This window comes from Poecilia formosa, unplaced genomic scaffold, assembly GCF_000485575.1.
Source record: "Poecilia formosa unplaced genomic scaffold, Poecilia_formosa-5.1.2 Scaffold211, whole genome shotgun sequence".
Classification (NCBI taxonomy): domain Eukaryota; kingdom Metazoa; phylum Chordata; class Actinopteri; order Cyprinodontiformes; family Poeciliidae; genus Poecilia; species Poecilia formosa.
The window spans coordinates 520,350-542,682 of record NW_006800150.1 but is presented as its reverse complement, the minus strand read 5'-3'; the positions used below and the strand labels follow the sequence as shown (position 1 = coordinate 542,682).

Here is a 22,333-nt window from a genome sequence, read left to right as displayed (position 1 = left end):
CAGAGGAGGGGGCTGTTTCAGGAGAGCCAATCACAGCGCAACAGAGAATTTCCTTCTAGAAAGTTCTATGTAGATCCATGAGGTCGTGTTGACTGTGAAGTGCTGCCCCCTGTCGTACAGCAGGGTATGTACGCTGTATCTTGGATATGGATGTCACCGTTTAATACAGATACTAAATCCATATTTTTGCATAGAAAATAGTGATATAAATAGCTATGCTACTAATAAAACTTTTTTTAAATGCAAAATGGGGTTACAAGCACAAACAACCCGATATCAGGCAATAATAGACAGAACAATACACAAATTATTCACATATGTATTTTTTTTTTTGAATAAATATAACATATTTCAAAGCAACCTCTAATCAGTGTAAACCTGCAGACTTAAAGACATTAAGAAAAACAAAAGGCCTTTGTGCAACACACGACACTACACTTACACGTAAATACTTTTCAGCTGGTGTTCAAGCAAGGAAAACAATTTAATATAAAAAAAAAAATCTTGTAGATTCATAGTTTTACCAAGACAGTGCAAATATTTCAGCCTATGATTATAATACTGTCAGTGAAGGTTGCGTTTATAAATGTCTGAATCATTGATCGCCTTGTCCACATGGATGTAATCCCAGGAGCATTTCTGGAACAATCTGGAAATTTCTAGAAAATTAGAACTAACACACAAGCTCCTGTTGACAAAAATAAAAGTGAGGAAGCTCACATGGACAGGGAGATATTAAGATTTATATTAAATCTGCATTGGATTAACTATTATGCTGTCTTTTACAAACAGTAAAAGACGTGACGGAGCAGAAAAAAGTAGAGCATTATTTTCAATTGGAAGGAAACGAATGCATTTGCTTTCAATTATTCACAAATAAAAGTCTGAACAGTGACATGTATTAAGTATAATTCAGAGACCTTACAACAAAAGCTCTAGTTATACTTAGTTTAAATGACACAGAATTGGACTCGATTTACTCGTTCTGAAGGAAACTGGTTGCAACGTTGTTGTTTTTTTAGGGATATCAAATACAAAACCAGAAGCCATGTGATGGGATTTATTAGATTGTTTGCATTTTATAATGGCTGACATAGTTTTAGACATTTGCAATGTTTTCTTTTTGCATCTCAATGTGTGGAAACAGTCCCTGTAAACAATACTATTACCGATTTCACAAGATCCGCATCCAGAGAATAACAGATTCTGGCTTGATACTCTTGTTACAGAACATTAACATAAAAAAAAAAAAAAAAATGCATGGTCAAGTTTAATGCTTGAGCTGCTGCAGACATATGATATGGCACATTAGTCTGGGATTGTCTTAGGAAGCAAATATTTTAGCAAAAATCTATTGAAAAGATAAAACATTTCCATAATTTCATCATTGGAAACTACAGTGATGTGAGTTTACCTGAAAGATTTGCAGTCAGCCATATTCAATTTAAGCCATAGATGTAAATATATAAATGTTATTTATACAATAAACTGGTTTTGATAAGTATAACAAGCCTGAGACCGTGTTCTACTGTTCTTTTAACTGAGAGAAAAAAAAACAAAAACAAAAAAAAAAACATTTTGCCCCTGAGAGCTCAGGCTGTAACACAAATAAATGGACAAAATGCAAATAATCTTAAGAAACAATTTGATTTGGACAGACGTTGCATGGCACTTATAACAAAGAAACAAAGCCAACACACCAAATATGGATGTTTACTACAAACCTGCTTCTGGCTCCTTAGAGGTCACTCTAAGGACGTCCCGATCCAAACCCGGGTCATCAGCTCCGGGTCATCAGCTCCGTGTCACGGCCGTTTTAAACCATCGCGACCAGAAAATATCTGCCAAAAGCCTTACACAACTGTTTTATTTAAATATGCAAATAAATAGATTTAACTTAAAACAGAAAATAGCATATTTCCAGATGAACTTTTTGCAGCAAAACAAAAATCAATAAATATATATATTGTTTTTTTGTTTTTGTTTTTTCAGAAAAACTTGCAGAAGAACTCTGGGAAGACCGTCATTAAAAGCAGTCCACAGTGTAAACCTCCTTTACAATTCACCTCAAGTATGTACAAAACTGAAGAGTTCAAGACATTTTAGTTTAATTTAAACATAAAAAAAACTACCACAACAGTCCAAAAAACATAAATTCAAGCTTCTGTTTGTCACATTATCTATGTTGTTTTTTCCTCCCTCTTCTTTCTGTAGCTCTACACAAACTCCACTTGTTCACAGATCTTCCCCCTGCTGTGTTCTGTCTGTTGGAGGTCAAGGGTCAAGCTGGTGTCAGTGCGCCGCGGAGGGTTCAGCCAGCGCGCTTGACAGGCCGTTCTCTGCCAGCTGGGACAGGTATTTCTGTGAAAATAAAACCATATGACTAAACTTCAAATTCCAGCATTTGTTCACCACAATAGCATAGCATTTGCACTACATCACACAGCCCTGGATTTTATAGTTTTAAAATCTGACTGATGAAAGTTTGGTTCTGTTAAACCAAACAGGTTCAACAGAACCAACAAGGACATTAACAAGCTTTTGTTAATGTCCTTGTTAACAAAAGCATGTTAATGTTTTTGGTAATAATGTTTTTATATATATAAAGATAGATATATAGATATAGTTGTTGTTTGAGAGATGTACCTGCAGGTTTCTGTAGTGTACGGTGCTGCGGCAGTGAGTGGTTTTTGCAGTGTCCTCGCTGCTGTAGAACAAGCCACACAGTTTGCAGTAGAAACCTGTTCTTGGCTCAATGAACTCCACTCCTGTCAGAGAGAGAGAGAGAGAGAGAGAGACAGAGAGAGAGAGAGAGAGAGCACCAACAGTCCAACACCACCCAGAACCAGAACAACACATGGGTCTCGGCCAGGAAAAGCGGGGAACCTCACAAAGGACTTGCCAAAACTTTTCTTTTTTGTCACTCTCCTTGCGTGATGTTTGTGACAACAACATTTTAAAAAGTATTGTTGTGCAGTCTTCAACAATCAGGTCTAACGTGCTTGTATGATTTATTATTTTAAAAAGTTGTTTCAGCAGAAATAAGGCACCCGTCCATAACTGTTCTGTTAAAGGGATGCTGCTGTCGGTCTCCGTCCCTAAAGGTGGCGTGACTTTGCACTGAACTAGAGTAAAATATTTAATCTGATGATCTCTGACAGGCTGAATTTTATAGATCAAAATTGTGTTTTCGTGTTTGTTTTCTTGTAAATCTTATCAATTTTTCAATTTTTACAAAGTCATTCATATTAACTCTCCTTATAAACGCGTGAAAAAGCCTTTAATAATCCTTGTTTTCAAAGAAGTAGCATGATCTCACTTAAATTTGTTATGGACACATTCAATCGGAATCTAATTGCTTGGAGGTGAAAAACATTGCATAGCAGAAAAAAACAAATCACCGGTGCCATAACTATTGACACCCCCTGAAGATTTCTGTAAAATAAGTGTAGCTTAAATTTTTTTTCCATTTCCCATGTCACCTACCAAGTTACTTTAAGTGTTTTATTGAACTCTTAATTAGTCATTTGTGACATTTTGTTCTCCTGGGATGTAAAAGTGACGTTACACATACAACCTTTTTAATCAGCTGCTCTTCAAAATGGAAAAGACAAGAGAACATGGCATTTATGTAAGGGAGATTCTTCGAGAAAAAAAACGTCCCATCTTTGTAGTCAGACTAAGTGTTCAAAAGTTTAAAACAGCTGGAAATGTGACAAATAAAGTGACATTTTGTGAAGATCAAGTCAGATTCTCAAACACCTGAGAAGAGTTTTGGGTGGGAGACATTAAGCATCTATAATCCAGCCTCTGAAATATGAAACAGGACTGATTTAGCTGCTGCTGAGGCTGCGTCATAGAACTGGCCACGTGGCAACAGTTTGCAATGTTTTATGATGTTAATAAAGTTTTAGTGACTATGTTGAAGTGTAATGTGCTTACCGAGAGGAATGCTGTGTTCACTGACAGCTTTGTCCTGCTCTAGAGACGATGAGGGGGCTTCGATCTCTGTCAAAGACATTTCAGCAATAAGAGAGTCGTTGTTAAATTTACTTATTCATAGTGTTTTGTTCCCTTTGGATTTTTTTTCCCTCTCAAAAGAAACAAAATAGTAAATGGTACAAATTTGTTTTCTGGTTTTACATACACTTATTATTGATGTAAAAGTCAGTAAGTTTTGTTTTTTGAACAGTTCATTTTTCAGTAGTTCAATTATATTTGGGGGGGAAGAACTGGGCACATAGGGTGATTTTTTTTTAAATATTTATTTTGTTAGGATTTTCTCTAAACCACAGTGGTTCATAGTACAGAAACAGTCTCTAATGTAAAGACTCCTGATTAAAATCTGAGTCAATGGAGAAAATGTGGAATCCTCAATCAGAAACGAGATGCAAGTTGAGCTTCAAAATGTGGAGGCAAATTATTAAAAAATACATTTGAATATAAACAAGCTGTTAATCAACTGCTCAAACATGTCAGAGCAAAACCCCCAAAACCCAAAAGCAGAACTTTAAGGATGTTTTCACACCTGACGGTCCGGTAGATTCTGCTACATTTGTTCCATTTTCCAGGTTCGCTGTCACATTGTCAGACCATCTAAACCAATTTAAAAACTTGCTTAACCTCCTCGCCTGTGGTGGCGCTGCTTCGAGAACCACAGAAGGAAACTTCACAAAAACCGAAGAAGACACTGAGCTCAACTTCCTTCTTTACAAAACGAAAACAAAAATGGAGTAGTGTCAGATTTTCATGGCTGTTGGATTTCTTTTCAAGTTTTCAAGAAAACACAACGAGCCATTTCTCCCGCTAGCACTAGATTCTTGCGTTTGTTTTGTTTGTATTTACCCAGAATGCTCAGTGCTACGGTTCAATTACTATTTTTGGAAAGGTCTTCGATCCACTCGCAACGTAAAACTTGCTTAGTGACATTTAACTTTTATTGGTTAAGTGTCTCTTGGGCTCTAATAGGTATAAAACATGCTGCTGCGTGATTACGGAAAATGAAAAATGCTAATCAATGTGACATATTTTTGAAAGTCACCTTTGGAGAAGATAAAAAAAAAACCCAGACATATTATAGGGAAATACCTCTTTTCAGACTGAAGTCCTTCAGCTGAACTTCCAGATGGATTTTATCTGGAGTCCGAGTTTCTTCTTGACTTCTGCCGTCCTCTAACAAACAGACATGATTTTCCATTGGCTCGTCCGGCGCCGTGTTGTTGGGAAGCTTGACGCTCTCCAAGCACGTCTCCTCCAGCGCTGCTTTGAACTCCTCACTGGGGAAGCCACTGATGTCTGACACTTTTTGCTCTGTCGTCTCTAAATTCACTTTCTCGGTTTCAGTACTTGGTGCGGCGATTTGATCCTCTGCTTTCTCAGCTTCGGACGCTGACGCCTCGCCCCTCGCCTCCTCAACTGAGTCCTCCCGTTTGGGTTTCTCGCCGGATTCTTTGTGCTCCTCCACTGCTGGAGTCGATGGAGACGTGTGCTTCTGCTGCGACTGCTCCGCGGTCGGCTCTTTGCGACAGGAAGTAAACTCCTCAAGCTCGGAGAGATCTGGCTCGAGGATGCAGTCGTCCTCCCCTCCCACTTCATCCACCGTGACCAGCTCCTCCATGTTTCTGGGATACCAACATTCTTCATCCGTGTCCTCGGCACTTTCCAGCACGTTCTCCTGACGACACGGATGAAGGAAACGTTTCACAAACACACAACTAGACGCAGACACGTTTGACCTAAAGCTGCAGACGTTTGAAATACGGACTCATTTGATACGACTGAATGTCGAATACAGATAGTCGTCTACCGTTTACTGTCATGAAACTGACACGTTTCAAGTCTTGTATAGATGTTTCAAAGTTTGAGTTGTTAAAAATACATTTTGAACTTTGTTCCACGATTCGTTTTGTTGTTTTTTTTTTACTTTTATTGCTTCATTTTGAGCCATAAAAAGAAAAAAAAAGCATATTACTCCCCTTAACAGGTAAAAAAGAAACAAAATATATATAGATCCATATAGACACAGTTAGAAAATGTTTTATATAATAATACATTTAATAATAATAAAATTTAGATATAAAGAAGAACATATACATTAGTTTGTGTTCACATATGTTTTTGATGTCAATACCACTGATGTTTCAGACCATTACTACAAAATATTTTCTTAATTATAATTTATTAATTATATAATATGTATGTATGTATGTATAATTGTAAATTCTGAATAAAATTACGTTTAGTAATTCTATTAAGGTATTGTTCTAACAGTAAACCACTCATGATGAACATATTTATGACAATTTATGCATGTCTTAGCCAATTCAAGTATTTAGGTTTGAAGCACATACCAGATCAATAATCTTGCCTATAAATAGTTTGAAAATCCTGATTATTTACTCACAGTTTCTCTGTCCTTGTCATTTTCAGCCGCCTCTCTTGACTTGTTGCTTTGTTGTGGCAGAGCAGATTTTTCTTTGGCCGCGGTGTCCTGAAAGGAGCAGACATTTTATTGGTCAAAAGACGAGATGGATGTAATTTTCCGGGGATGCAGAAGCAAAAAGTACTCACAGTGTTTTTGGGAGCAGCTTCTCTCTCCTGTTTCTCCGCGTGCCCCCTGCTCGGGTTTTTGCTCCGCCTCTTGTCCTCCGGCGTTCGACACCGCGGCTCGTCCGTCGTCTCAAACTCAGAGTGCCTCGACCGGACGGGGTGGTCGCCGTCCCTCCTCCTCGGCTTGGCGTCATGCCGATAGTGAGATGCCCTGCTGAAATCTTCGTCCATGCTCCTGTAGGAGTTGAAAGACGAGCCCAGGGGGCTGTCCCGCGGGTGCCAGTCTCTGCTGCTCCTTGTTGTTGTCGCTTCGCCGCTTCCGCGTTCGTCTGCTGACCTCAAGTGACCCAAGTGTTTGTGGTAGCTCTTCCATCGGTCGGCCGTCCTCCCGTTGGGTCGACTGTCATCCATGCCGCCGCTGCCGTTCCTCCAGGGACCGTCACGCTCCCTCTCGTCCTCCCCTCGTCTCAGGTGCGGCGGCCAGTCTCTGGAGCCCCGGTGAGGGCTCAGGCCATTGCTGCCCCTGTCCTGACCCCGGCACGGAGCCGCCGGGGGGCTGTGGGCAGAGCTGCACGACGTGAAACTGGGACTGTGGGAATGAGGACTCAGGGAGCGGCTGATGGGGCTGCGAGACCGCGCTCTGTCTGGAAGGTAGCTGACAAGAAACAATAAAGAGAAACGCATCTCTGTAAATGTTTTACTTAAACATTTAGGGACTAGGACGCAACAGTTCCCTTACTGTTCAAGTTCTTGCATTTTGTCCCTTTCCCGCTGTGAGGTAATATCCTGGATGATTGACTGAACATCTTTACCAGGTTTCTGGAAAGAAAGAAAATATCCAGGCTTAGTGGCTGACTAGCACATCCTGAGTGTTGGTTGCTTCTTTGTCGTTATTTTACCTTGAGCTGCAGCTCCTTGTACCTCTTAGACATCCGAATGAGGAGTTTCTGACCGTTAATCGTGGCCGGAGTCAGTTGATAGTATTGAACCATGGCCTGAGCAGCCTCTACATACGCCATCTCCAGAAAGGCCTAGTGAAGGAGCAGAGAGAGCTTCCATTAAAAAAAATAACAGAGTGACAATCTGGTGGTACATCAAGGCACAGCAACATTTTAAATAGTTACGGTTTGAAAGTGACCATTATAAAGCTGGAAGTTATTTAAATATGTTCCACGGTTTCCTTAAGAAAACAGTGTAAAACTTTCAAGAGCGACAAAAAAAAAAAAGCATGAAAAAACGAATCCAAAAATAATTTTTGGGAAAAAAAAAAAAAGTCATCTGAAAATGAAGTGTTGACATAATTTCATAAATATTTTACTTCTTAATCAAGTTTTTGGCCCAAGCTGCACTACTATATTATGACTGGAAGGACATGGCAATTAAAGTTGCTGCAACAACTGGGACCTTGGAGGCGAGCTGCAGAAAGAAAGCTATGCTCACCACCTCCTCGGTTAACAAACGCCTGCTGACAGCTGCACCGAAACTTTAACCTTGATTCTCTAGACGTTTTACAATGAGACACGGTCCCACAAAGGGTTAATTATTCAGTTCAATTCCAAAAACGCTGCGTTGACCCAAAAAGGAAAATTAAATGTTGTTGTAGGTCTTCAAAGAGTTTGCTCTGGGGAGGAAGAATCTTCTGCAGCGGTCTGCGTTACAGCAAATCTGAAGAAGCCTCTGACTGAAGACATTCTGTTGTTGTATGAGGGTCATTAAGTGACCAACTCAAAGTAACAAGTAGACGGTTGGGCACATAAAAATATAAAGACATAAAGATATTCTCTAGTACATATTTAAAATAAATGTGCCTTCTTTTAATCTGAAAATCACAGGATGATTTTCAGTCAGGGTTAAATGATTGATTGTTACTTATTTATCCAACATCTCATTCTACTTCTCAAGACTAAAAGCTTGGCTTAACCCAGATTTCCCTTCATCTGAGATTATTATGAGGAGAAGAAAATTTGGTACTTCGTATGGATAATTTCAGAGCATTAACTGGAATTAGCTGAAGGAGCTGCACTGAATCTGAGCCGCACAGATGAAGAACTGTGACTACAGAGTGAGTAAATGTTGTACCTGATGGGTTGAGCGCATCAGGATGTAGTTGGTGACCTTCCCGAACGGTATTCCCAGGTTGATGACGTCGTTCTCCGTGCAGCTGCCCTCGGGCAGGTTGCAGATGTGAACGACGCGGCCGGCCGAGGTCTTCCTGGGTGGAAACGGCTACAAGCACAAAACAGGCAGGCGTGTGTCCAACACTCAAATCCGACGAGCATCAGAAATAAAGTCCTACACGTTTAACAGAGCTACGTTCCCAGTTTTCGAGGTAGCTAAACACACGTTATACAGACGAGAGTTTTTACAGGATTTATTGCAACTCTTGGGCATTATACACAGAAGAATGTTAAGTTTGCTCTGCCTCATAATAATAATAGGGAACAGCCAGTGAATCTACTCTGTCCATGTAATGGAAAAGTTCCTTGTCTTATTAAAGTCGTCTCTCATTTTGACTTTGGTCCCTGGAGTTTCAAGGCCCTTTGAAGCCGTCTTAGTTTCAGACAGCGGCCTCACCTAATGTCTGCATAAAATGCAGGATTTAAAAGTCAAGCATAGTGTGGAAAACCTGGCTGTCTAACTATGTGCAACATTAAACCGCATGATCCCATTTATTATTAGCCCCCCCTGGCAGCAGCGCTGTGGCGATAATGAAGGTTTCTTGTTTGGATTTAGAGAGTTGTCAGTTGACGGGACCCAGACATTTCTCACATTTGACACTTGGCTGTAAACCTACCGAGGCATGGCGGTTCACCTATGGACCGGCGGGGGAAAGGAGAGCGTTAATCAAGACACACAGCTGAGGGAGACTCTGGAGGAGCTGCAGAAACCCACAGCTCAGGTGAGAAAATCAGTTGACAACAGCAGCTGTTAGCTGTGGGCGTTACAGAGGAGTGGCTGGTCGTTTATTGAACGTTTTTGGAAATTGGTATTTTTTTTGTAAATGTGGAGGTGGCAAAAAAAAAAACAACAAAAGATCACATTATAACTAAAGGGAGTACGAGAGAAAAAATTTAATGTTTTCATTAGTTACAAATTCTAAAACTTGCCGCTAAGAGCACCCTGGGAAGTAGTTCCCACTCCCCCCCTTTTCTTCCTTCAGTTTAATGCAGAAACAAAAAGTTTACTCAACTCTTTGAGACTTGACAAAATAAAACTACTTGAAGATCAGGAATATATATATATATATATATATATATATATATATATATATATATATAGCTAATCACTGTCACTTTCCAAATACAGTTGTTATTAATAATAATAACAAATATTTATTATTACACCACATGAAGTCTTAATGAAACGCTTTGAGGTTTGTGGTTATTTCATGATATTTCGCAGCCCACTGTGTATCTGCGCTGCCTCCGACATGAACAGAGAACAAATACAGGAAATCAAAAGGTTTCTTTTTACAGAAATACACCTTCAGTTACACACCAACCGCGTGAGACCTTTTGGTTTCAAGCCGTACGAGGTCTTATGCCTCAGTTGTTTCTATACTATTTGCACTTTCATCAGGAAGGTAAGACATGAAAACATTTGCTTTCAAGAATTTTGTTTGTGTTTATTACTAAATGTCACATTACGGGACAAAAGCTGAAAATTACGGCATATTTCCATGTTCTCATTACCCAATACTACAACGTTAGGAGCCCTTTAGCCTTTAGCTGCTTTCATAGCCAACAAACACTATTTCAGAGTTTTTAAAGGCGTCACTAAATGCCTCGTCTTCAACCCAATAAATTCTGCAACGTTGAAACTACAAATACTGTGATAAGCATCCACCGTTGTGCTCGTCACATAAATCTGCCTCGTTTCCGTAGCCGTTGTGCGGCTGCAGTTTCCTCGGCTCCCCCTGCTGCCCGCCGTCTGACAGACAGCTCCATGTGTGGGACAGGCGGTGGTCTTAATCCCACTTTGGGTCGGACGCCAGGGTCTCGGGTTTTACAGGGAATTTGTTCAAGGAATACCCAACAATAACACAGACTTTACTCTGCTCAAGTGTGGAGAGTCCAATGGGAGCATAAGGACACCCTTGTTCTCTCAAAAGTCATCCATGATGTCGGAGCGCTGCCTTTGACTCGGTTTGATGTTATCCAGCTGCTGTTGAAAACCCGACAAACTCAGTACAGAATTGTTTTTTTTTTTTTTTGCTCATTAAACAACACCAACATCTTTTTATGATTTAAAAGCTCAAAAAGAGACAATATTGTCATTTGGGCTTCCACCAAAAGGTCGAACGGACGACCTAAGATTATTGAAAGTCTGTGGGGTGACTTGGCGTTTCCTGGCCGGCTGAACCTGTCATGATATTAACGGCATCGGATGAACGAGTGATAATTCTATTAGCGGCGCTCGCCAGCTCTGCCCCGGCAGCAGAAAACACAAAGGTCAGTACAAGCTGAGCTCAATAAACACATCCAGGAATAGGTTGCTTAGGCATAAAAGAGAGAACAAAAGTCTTGATAAGCTGCAGGAGTTTGATCAGAGCAACTACAGCGTTTGTTGATTTAGCATTTAAACAGTAGCTGCTCCCATAAACCGTAAACCATTACGGTTAAGCCGCGTTGCTTCTTGCTCCATCGCTTTCACAGCCTCCTGAGAAGAAACTGAAACCAACAATACAGCCATTAAATATTTACCTGCTCCGGTGTGCTAAGCTGTTAGCTGTTTCCGAAACCTTCTTTCAGCACTTTTTGTGGTTTTGCTTAAGCTAGCAGTAGCCAAACTTTATGTCACCCAGGCCAGAGGAATACAACTTGTAAAGCATTTTTTTTTTTTACAGACAGACTCCAAGTCTAGTTCATACATTTCAATTTGATCGTAGTTAACAAACGATGCAGTGAAGTTCAGTTTGTTGTTCAAATCGATGGAAGAGTTTCAGCTTCATACTGAAGCTGGGTTTTACTGGAGGAAAAGCTCCAGGAAAACCCAGTGTGATCAGCCACCAGCTACGACCGACTGAGGGGTTAAACCAAATAAAGCAGTCAGAAAAATACCTGTGAATTATTGTAGATCCAAAACTCAAAAAGGGTTTTGCTCAATTTCACTAAAAGAAAGCTATTCAGTTAGCAAATTCACTTTGGTTTGACTGGACGTTTGTATTTTTGTTTTACCAGAATCTCTCTCTTTGAGCATATTTAGCCAAGTTTAGTGAAATGATTTAAAGCAGATTTGGGTGGAATAAAGGTTATATTTACCACGAAATTAAAAAGAAATGGAAAAAAAACATGATTATTTAACAACAATTACTTTGTATTCCTAATTATTTTCATCATATAAAGATTTTAACTTGTTGGTAATTTTTATTTGCCTTGATTACAAATAAAAATGGATTATTGTTAAACTGCAGTCACGGGCCGCACAAAACGGCTCCAGAGACGCCCTTCGGACACCCCTGGTTTAGACTGCAGCAACATCCTCACACATAACTTTCTTGAATATTTTTTCCTTTAAAGCCATTTTGCTTCGTAAAAAACCAGCTGAAACGTCTCCCCAGGTTTCTTTGCCTGAAGCGGCCTCCAGCATGTTGCTTGATGAAGGGAGAAAGTCTCTTTGGTTTTACAGTTTCTCTCCTTTGCGTTCCTACACACACAGCTCTCATGCCAGCTCCTCGGATCTCTTTACCAGCCCCTCGCTGCTCTGAAACTTTATACTGCGGGACGAGGGTGCGACCCACAGGCCTCCAGGTTGCTCTTCCAAACAGTGGTTAGCTGTAATCCAGTGTTTATCGCTGTTCTTTTTGCAGGAAGCAACAAAGCTACTGTGTTACTTCGCCGCAGACCCACAGACTCTGCAGAAAGAAGACACGTCAGCCGTGTTCTTGAATGTCAGGGCAGACGTGGCAGAAACTTTGTTTGCGCCATAAAAAATAGAGATTAGCGTTAACGTTTGATGCACATATTTGACAATGTTGTATGTATGTGAGCTCTTTGTTCAGAGCACGGCTTTCTACACTATAAAACCCGCACATGTCCGGCTCAGACAGGTGTGTGTTTTTATTGGGACTAACATTAGCTCTTGAAGCGCCGCTTGTAAATATTTTTACACTGATACAGTAAAATGTTTTGTGAATTAAAAAAAAAAAAAGAAAAAGAAAACATGATCAGTAAGATGATATATCAGGTCACAGGATGCTGCGGTTTTGTCAAAGAAGTAAAGGATTAATAAAAAAGGACGCTGTGGTTATGTTAATTTGAATAAGGTTGAATCTGATTGTAGGTCAGATTTAGAAAGTCGTTTACTTATTTATTTTTAGGACTTTACAGCTTATGCAAAGCATTTGGCAAGTCTCTCTTTTTTTTTACTTCAGGTATTACTATTGTTTTCATCCAGTTAAATATATTTAAACATTATGTTGAGTTATTTTTAAAAATTTACTGACAAACTACACTCAAAATGACTGAATATGACTAGATTTGATGCAAAACAAATGCAGTGGAAGTCCAAGTGTTTTTGTTTTGTTTGGTTTTTCAGTGCATTGTGTTTGCATTAAATCATAGTCAGGTCTGGTCAGACCCCTTGCTTTGCATTATATGAAACGTCGTTACCCAGTATTGGTAGGGACACATTCTGCCAGGTTTAACTCTGCACAACACAGCAGGTTCAATCCCTACTGAACTCACATGCAAATAATCAACAGAAAGCCTGTTTGGCATGAAACCAACAGAGATTTTTTTTTTTTTTTAACTCATTACACCCTTGGATGAAATTTTGCCCCATCTCCTCTAACAAAAGTGACCACAACCAACATGGTAGAAACAAGAAGTTCAGTTGATATTTAAAAACATATTAAATGGTTAAATTAAATTCTCATTATTTGCTTGTACCCATGCAAAAAGTTTGAAAAAAAACAACACTTTTTTGTATTTTCTGCACAAATTATCCACCGGCTACAATAGCTCGAACTGAAGAAGAGTGAAAATAAGTTTTTATAAATAAAGAATAAATTTAGTAATGTTTCACATCACAAAAAGTGATGAATGAATTTGCTGCACCGAACTGTGCATGTGTGTGTTTTTGTCAAAATAAAACACACACATCATTGCGTGCCTGTTCCAGTTCACACACTGCGGACAGCTTCATGCTGCGCTCCAATTCAGCCTGTCTGCAAGTCACCCGGGGTAATTTTGGGCTCCTTTCACCTCACTTATCATCCGCTGCGTGCTTTTCGAGACGTCTGCCTGCGTGATGGACGTCCGTCAACAGATGCTGTTTCCCGGTTTCCTGTTTTAGAGGAGAGACCGGCTAACTGCGAGGCGTGCCTCTGCAGCTCTGTTCCCAGGGAATAATAATACGGAGGCGTATAAAATGTCGTGACTTACTTTCATGTCTGCTGACCTTTCTGTCATTCAGCTTAGGAATATGATGTCCTTACAAAATAATTAGCAGGGACTGGAGCAACCCAGAGGAGGTTCAGAGGGTAATTAACAATTTTAATTTTGAACTGGTGCTTATTTTAAGCGCAACTTTCAGTTTTGTTTATCATGAAACTATGAAGGATTTGTTTTGTTCGTTCTGAAGAGACTTCAATCGTGTGGAATAGAAAAAAAGTTAGCCAACTTTTCTCTTGCATTTAGTTAATGCAAGAGTCGATTAAAGTCACTTGAAGCAGAAATAATGTGACTGAATAACAAACACTGGAGGTGTGAAATAAAGCCTCAGCACTGCTAAAAAAAAAGAGCAGAAATTCATGTTCTAGCAGTTACATAATCTCACGCTGAAAAAATTTATTTGAGTTAATTTTTGCAGTAAAGGGGAAGAAAAAAAACATCTCAAGTAAAAAAAAAAAAAGGCATTTTTATAAAACCACCAGGTCAGAGTGGTTCCCACTCTTAACATTTAGTTTTAATCTCAGTGGAGCATTTTCTTTAAGTTTATATTTCACTGCTAAGAATCTTAAATTCGTGATCCTTTTCAACACGGGAAAAACAAAAGACCGTGAAATTCAACAAGCTCAGTGTTGTTGCCTCCCAGAGGATATTAACAAGAAAAAAATGTTTAAAACACAGTCTGTTCACACAAAAGCAAAAAGTATTTTAAGAAACATGAAAACATAAAACGACATCCAATAATATAAACGGGAGGAAAAACAATGATTTAAACATTCCAAGAAAACGGGTCCTTTTCTTGGTCAAAGAAAGTAACAGATGTTCCTTTATGACTTTAAAACCTGTTAAATCACATATTCAGACGTTGAGCGCAAACTGGAATAATTTCTAAGTAAACACAAGGCAGAACCTTTGTCTGACCTTTGACTCCGGCTGGTGGGGGGCAAACGCTGCGTCTGCTGTGGGATACGTCTTCATGGCTGCTGCTGGCAGGTACGAGGCTTTGGTTCCTGACGACACATCTGTTCAAACGACACGTCAGAGACGTCATGAAGGACAGCAGGAGAGCAGTGAATGAAAACCCACATTTGATGATAATATAGTTGAAACATTCAAAAATCATCTTCTAAATAACCCAGATTGAATCATTAGACTTCATTTTCTATCAGGAATGTGAGTTTTTCAATGTAGAAGTTTTTAGTTACCGTGTTTGGAGTAGGAAGGAGTATTTATATCTAAACTAGAGGAGGAAAAACTGTAAAAATGTGGCTTTAGTGCATTCTCCCTGAGCTGATCTGCTGGTCCCTTCATGATGCTGTTTGTTCTCCAACAAAACTCTGAGCGGAGATCCAACGTATTGATACTTAAGATTACATCTTGAAATTTTATTTTTGTATTAGAATTTTTCAACTCTTTTTCAAAAGTTATGGATTGATTTGCTCTCAAATTATTGTTATTTTTTGCTTTCCCATTACTATTTGTCATTTTATTTTGCTATTAAAGTGTTTTATTGAAGTAGAAACCTATAACTTTTGTCCAAATTCAGTCATTTGTTTGAAAAAAAAAAAAAAGTCAAGAAAAAGCACACAGAGCTCAGAAGTTTAATGACATGTCAAACTTAAATAAAAAGTATTGGTACTGGTGATACTGGCACTGTATATAGTTGATATCGGATCAATACCAAACTGGAATATGTGGTTTTGCACAACGTTACCTCTGAGGTCTTAACAGAACAGCGAGATTTAACCTTGGATTACTTTAGTAAGTTTACTGATTCAGTGAGTTATCAAGGGAATTTGTTCGATTGCCTTTTAATTATGAATATCAGGATAAATGTATGACTCCTGTTTAGACTTTACTGTAGCAGATTTTTCAAAACAATGCTTCATTTTACCCTCATGTATATACACTACTTTGTGTAGCACATACAGTTCCAATACCACACATAAAAATTTTTCTTTAGTAACCTGATAAGATGTTAAAAAAAAAAAAAAAAAGATTTAAAGGAAAGGGAATATTTTTGCTAGGTACTACATGTCCAAATTACAAGTAAAAGTTGTTCACAATACGCTTTAGTTTCTGATTTGCGGCCTGGACGTAAACCAGGCTCGGGTATCGTGTGCTGTCTGAGTGAAACTGAGACTGGAGACGGCTCAAAGTCATGTCCCTTGGATATTGTCAACAGTAATAGTTTGGCACAAGTTGTCTTTCATGCTGTCTGGACCACGCGCTGGTACTCAACGTGGCAAAAAGGACGTAATAGAGTGTGGAGATCCGTGGTCCTTCTCTGCAATGCTGTTAAAAGCTAACAGGAGATTTTGTTTTTCCTGCACAGAAAAAAAAGCGGCCATTTTGTTAGCTCTCTGCTCTCACAGGAGCATTTCTCAGATACCTAAAGTGTTCATAGATTTGAAAACGATGTTTTGCAAACAGCAGACGTGAACAGTTCGAGTTGCATCATGACAAGCAATAAACTATCACACTCTGTTGCATGACTCTTGAAATAGTCTCCTTCACATTCTTTAGCAGACAGAAAAAAAAACATTACTACATTACATCTGTAGCCTACCTTGACTTGCGGTGGAGCCGACCGTGGGGTTCGTCCCTCCTGGGTTCAGACCTCCATCACACAGCCTGCCGACGGCGTACTGAGGGGCTCCAGCCGCCGCCACCGCTGAGCTGCAACAATCACAGAAGGCTGATTTTAGCTGCCTCTCCCCTGCCTTGCTCACTCATATCTTGTGACAGAGATCATAACCCTGGAAAGATTAAGACAGCTGTTTACGGAGCGAGGACGAGGAAGAAAAAATGCCCCAAACACTCAGAATGCCGTTGTGTCGACTGTGTCCAAGAGGCTAAGAGGAAGTCTATGACAAAAATTATGTTTACGCTTGTAGTTTTTGATTTTACACACACAAAAAAAGAACGAAAGGCAAGAAAATACGAGTTTCAGCTTGAGGAAGAAGCACAAGAACTTCAAAGTAGCTAAAAACTCACCTGTCGGTGGCGTACAAAGTTTGATTCTGCAGATGTAGTTTCCCCTTCACATGCTGGTCCCAGTCCTGAAAACACATAAACGTCATGCCGTGTCCAAACATAGTCTTTAACAGCTATGTCTCACTGGACGGGCACTCCTTGTCCTCCGTGGCTGGGGGGAAAGCTCCTTAAAGCTCTAAATTATAACTGCAAATATCTCAGGAATTTTTTTTTATTATTATTTTTATCCCTGAGTTGTTTACAGATAAGCCCACAATTATTTGTCTTCAATTCAATTCAATTTAGTTTATTTACAACACATGCTATTACAAAAAAAGCTATTTCAATCCAGTGATACATACACTTCAGTTGATTCTGGTTAACAACCTGCATCAAGTTCACTCACATTAGTTTAATTTACAAACGTATTTCATTGACATCTTAGAGTGGCCTAGTCAAAACCCTGACTTGAATCTGTAGGGGAAGCTAAAGATTAGAGTATGGTGAGGAGGCCTTCCCACCTGGAGCTCATCGTCAAACATAAATCATCAAGATACCAGTGGAAACAAGCAAAAACAAAATGGCCGCCCAGCATGGAGGTTTGATGGTTGTCATGGCAATGGTTGTTGAATGGGGTGTAAATAATTTTTGACATGACACATTCTAACAAAACGTAAACAGACAAATTATCTGGTTGAAAACGTAAAGCAACAATGACAGCATTTGTTTCCTTTTTATTTAACCGGTTTTCTAAGAAACGTAGATTCAATGCAAAGTCTAACGCAGTGTAGTCTGTGGAAAAACTGGATTTCTGTTAGTCTCCAAAACGCCTGGATGCAAAACGTAATGACCCCTTTTCAGTTCAACACCATTTCTGACGAGGAATTCATGTGTTTGTTCATGAGAGATGGAGACGGGTTACTGTTTACAGTGAAGTGGAAGCGAAAGGTCAAAAGTGCGGTGCGTTCGATCACAGTGCCATCTAGTGGCCCTACATACAAATGACTTCACACTCGTTTTCACGGAGATGCTCACCTTGAGGTTGTAGACCTTTTTTTCACAGATGCTGCACTGATGTGGCAGCTGGGAAGGTGTGATGCCATAAAAGTCACTGACTTGATGGGCCTGGAGTGTCCTGGTACCCGACAACAGGGTTTCCTCGCCCCCATGCAGGTTCTGGTAGCTTCCGAAGCCCTGCGTGCCGCTGGATCCGAAAGAGGAAACCCCGCTACAGTTCAGCTTGGGCTCGGGGGTCGGCTCTTCTGGGTTGTACAGTTCTGTTCTGGACCAAATGGGCTGCCCAGCTGAAGGCCAGGCTGTGGGAGGGTTTGAACCCAAGTTTACCTTTCCAGTTTGGTTTAAGTTGTTATGGCTTTTCCATTGCTCCTTATGTGCGGTGGAGTTCATTGGCTCATTGGAACTAAACCCAACTGGTTGTCCCTGCAATTCATGCCCGTAGAAATCTCTGTGAAAGCCAACATTGGTCATGTTCTTGGCCTGAGATTTAATCCCCGCGTACTGTCCGTCAGCAGATGTTCCTCCAGATAAGCTGTACTGAAGACGTCTGTCGGTGTCAGAAGAGTAAGTCGATCCAGGATTTTTTCCGTACTCCCCACCTTGTTGCCCCTTCCCAGCCCCTCCACAAGCATGATCCAGTTGTACATTCCCTGAGTTTTGGTTGAATGCCCCACCCACCAACGACCCAACGGCTGAATTTGAGGAGGGGAACCCAATCACCCCAGTGGGGAAGGCCCCCGGTGGATTCTTGACCAAAGACGAACTCCTTAATTGATTCAACAGGGGCTGGGACATGTTGACATTGGAAATCAACTGGTTGAGAACGCTGGCGGCGTTGGCCGCGTTTCCTCCCTGAGCCAGTTTGAGGCGATGGAGGGTGAGCTGGGCCTGGAGCTGAGCGAGCTGAAGGCTTGCTGGGGTCAGGAGGAGCTGGTTCGGCAGCTGAGGTCCAGCTTGCACATTGCCTGGCAGCTGGGCAGCCACCGGAAGGCCCTTCTTCTCTGTGCTGTCCAACGGCGGCGATATAATGCTACAGGGTGGGGGAAAACAACACAGACGTTATGGATTGCACAGGACAAATGCACTTCCTGTCAAGTTTTGGATTTGAAATTACGTGTAGTATGTTATGATACGGTATGTTATAATAGGGGAAATTTATGGGAAAATACTAATTTAGGAGCACGAAGGAAAGAATGGTAAGAGCTTCCCGGACAAAACGGGAGGCTTGACAGGTATGTTTTCTGTTTGTGCCATGATGGGACTTGCCTGAGAAATTAAATCTACTGTAACTTTTTGCTTACAAGTATTGTAAAAGATGCTTGGTGATTATTTTCAATGAAAAGTTTGAAAAGTTTTAAAGTAGGGAAACAAATAAAATTTAGGAAATATTCAAAAACAAATTTGCATATGTCTTCATCTGACTTCCATAAATGACATTATTTAAAAACTTCATAAAATACATTCTAAGTGCAAAATGTTCCTTCTCCGCAATCTTGAAAATGCATAAAATGTCCCAAAATTGTATGTGCATATATCAAAAAGTATAACTTTTAATGCAAATATAAGAGCAGGAAAAGATCACAAGAGAAAGACAAGTAGCAGCTGCTGGTGTTTGTAGGTTCATCTTAGATTTTTAAGGACTGTGAATTAAACAAAACTTTGTTTACTTGAGGGATGAAACTCAGCTCAGCCTGACGTCAATTACAGAGCACCACTTGAGAGAGAACGAAAGATTTACGCTGGATTTCTCCGGGGCAAACTTTGAATATTTCTTGCAGAAAGTGACAGAACATTTTCCCTCAAGGTGGGTCATAAGTGACTGCTGTGGCTGGGTGTAAGTAGGTACTAACAATGATAAGAGAAAAATCAATGCGACCATTGGACTGTATAAATTTCTATTCTGTATGAGTTTAACATTTGCGCAGTCAAAAATGGTTTACTTTTGCTTTAGAAAATTGCTTTTTTAGTCTTAGTGTCTCCACTAGTTTTAAATTTGTTGCCTGCGGCTTTGAGTTATACATGAAAATTTGATCTTAGAGTATAAAAGCTAACAGATTAAACCAAGTTCTTTTTGCACTCAGTTTTATTATTTATGGAAGGGAGACGGCGCAAAGATGAGCTAAGAATTGCCTTGTTACTGAAAATGTGCTACATAAATAAAACGACAACCTAAGAAGCTGCAGCTGCATTTTTAGTTGCAACTTAGACCATAGCACATGTGGTTAGCCGAAGTATCAATTTATTTATTTTACCGACGCTGTCAGTAAAATACAGTTAGCATTTTATTACCGAGGGCGACTAGTTGTGCCACGAGGGATTTTGTTAAAATAATTTCTTAACCTGGTTGGATCTTTATAAACTTCTCAGTGTGCAGCTACAATTAAACATGCATTTATTTTAGGGCTTAAAAATTTTAATTTTTTTTTTTTTTTTTTTTACACATCTGTTACTGGTTGCTCTGACCCTGCGTAGCTGCTCCACCTCTTCAGTTTCTGAAGAGGTGGAGTGAATGCACTCACTGTCTAAACTTAGTCTCCTCAGCCACACGTCACGTCAGAAATGTGAAGCACCTGACACTGCCCCGTCTGGCCCAAACACCCGTCTCTTGGTTTGAGACAAAGCATTAAAATTGTAGCACATGCAGATGCTGACAAACTAAATTTAAACCAATGTGGTGGGACAAAATCTTCTGAAAGTGAACAAAAAGATGCAACAGATGAAGTGGATTCATAGGTTGCCAAACAGCGAAGATTTTTGCAGAGATATTTTTTTTTTCCAAATATTAATTCACGCCTCTGAGACTGGCAGAGGACTATTAGCCCCTACATGTGTCCGGGCCGCCTTCTCTGGTTATGATTTGCTCTTGCGAATACTTTGCCACTTCATAAACTCATCGTATTGTGACTATCACTTCTCCTCGCACTGAAACATAAACCGGGCCCGGGCCTTAAAAATCACACCTCCGAGGAGGAAAACCGACACTCAGTGAAACCTTGTAAGCTTGTTTTGCATTTCAGATTACAGAATCCTTAACACCTGCGCTGAACTGAACGCAAACATTTGCGTTTTCGTCTGAGCCATGAACTTTACAGGGCAGTCGGAGCGGCTGCCATCAGAAGACGATTTGTCTTTTGTAAGAACTAGAGTGATGTTTAAATATATCAGCACTTTGGACGGTATTAGGATAATCATGCACACACTGAGGAGGAGCCGAGGAGGAAGAACGAGCCTGATCTCGTTTCTCATTAAATCAACAGGAAGAGAAGCTCCATGGACACACACTACACTCTCTGAGCTGCCGACAGACTGGAGTAAAGTCAGGCATTTACACATTTATCTGGACCCATCATGCAAGGTTGAATAAAGACAAAACTCCCCCCATATTAATGTCCGATCTCCACTGTTACGACAAGCTAAAGCCTTTTAAATTTGAGCCATAGACGGCGTTTCTGAACGTGAATTTTGACATGGTGGTGGTCTGAATAAATTAAAGTTTAAATCACAGTCATGCTGTTGCTCTATATAATATAGATGGCAACATTAAGAAAGAGGATTATGAGGAAATATTGAAGACGTCTCAAAATGTAGTTATAATTTATGGCTCCTTCAATCTAAAACACTCAGAATCTCAATGTTGAGCACAGATGGGTCTTTGAAATCAATAGAGACCTTAGTTATGCTATTAAATTAGTTACAAAGTGACGTAAAGGCAAAAAAAAAAATGTTTTAGTGGTTGCAAAGCTCTGATATTAAGAATACTAAAATTATTTGACCAAAGTTACGCAGCTTAAAAAGCTTTTTGTTTTCTTTGTTCCAAACATCAAAGAAATTGTGTAAATCTTGAAAGCAAAAATTCTAAGAAAAAAAAAAATACAAACAAAAAACAATTCTCAGATTTATTTTTGGCAAAAAATAAAAATAATTCACCTCGTTGATCCTAGTGGAGCCAAAACAGGAACTTTTGGTTTGAAATCAAGTCAGGAAGTGAGAAAAAAAACAAAACAAAAAAAAAAAACAAGCTAACGAGCCGTTTTTCGCACTGTATGTAATTAACTTAATTGTGTGTTTATTGTACTTATTAGTTGTGAAAAGTTTTTCTAATGGTTGGGCCTCTTAAGTGAACAAGCATGCTGATGGAGAGAGATACGCTTACACCATTCCATCCAGTGACTCAAAGCTATAAATAAAGGAGTCGCCCGCACAGCCGCCCCGACGCACCGTGTCCTTAAAAGACTAATATGGCCTCTTGAGCAGCTGGCACGGCGCGCGAGACACTTCAGGCTAATCTTGCAATGACGATCGGGGAATATAGGTGTCAAATACACAACCACCAGGTGTGGAAGGGAAGAGTTTAAAAACCAGAAACACGGGCGGTCCGGTGGATGAGGAGCAGGGAGGGA

The 22,333-nt window shown here is 39.9% G+C and overlaps 1 protein-coding gene across 3 annotated transcripts in view; it reads right to left on the bottom strand.

The window, feature by feature from the left end:
• Positions 1-1,046: 1,046 nt before the first annotated feature.
• Positions 1,047-22,333, bottom strand: part of rbm20 (RNA binding motif protein 20) — a 58,203-nt gene continuing 36,916 nt past the window's right edge. For all 3 annotated transcript variants that reach the window (XM_007567625.2, XM_016679431.1, XM_016679430.1), the window contains 13 exons: positions 17,952-18,963; positions 16,938-17,002; positions 16,510-16,619; positions 14,862-14,962; positions 8,629-8,775; positions 7,449-7,580; positions 7,289-7,368; positions 6,571-7,204; positions 6,404-6,490; positions 5,089-5,674; positions 3,943-4,008; positions 2,647-2,768; positions 1,047-2,361 (listed from right to left, as the gene is read on the bottom strand). In XM_007567625.2, coding sequence (XP_007567687.1) covers positions 2,293-2,361; positions 2,647-2,768; positions 3,943-4,008; positions 5,089-5,674; positions 6,404-6,490; positions 6,571-7,204; positions 7,289-7,368; positions 7,449-7,580; positions 8,629-8,775; positions 14,862-14,962; positions 16,510-16,619; positions 16,938-17,002; positions 17,952-18,963 — 3,211 coding nt within the window. In that variant the 3' untranslated portion in view covers positions 1,047-2,292. The remainder of the gene's footprint in view (positions 2,362-2,646; positions 2,769-3,942; positions 4,009-5,088; positions 5,675-6,403; positions 6,491-6,570; positions 7,205-7,288; positions 7,369-7,448; positions 7,581-8,628; positions 8,776-14,861; positions 14,963-16,509; positions 16,620-16,937; positions 17,003-17,951; positions 18,964-22,333) is intronic.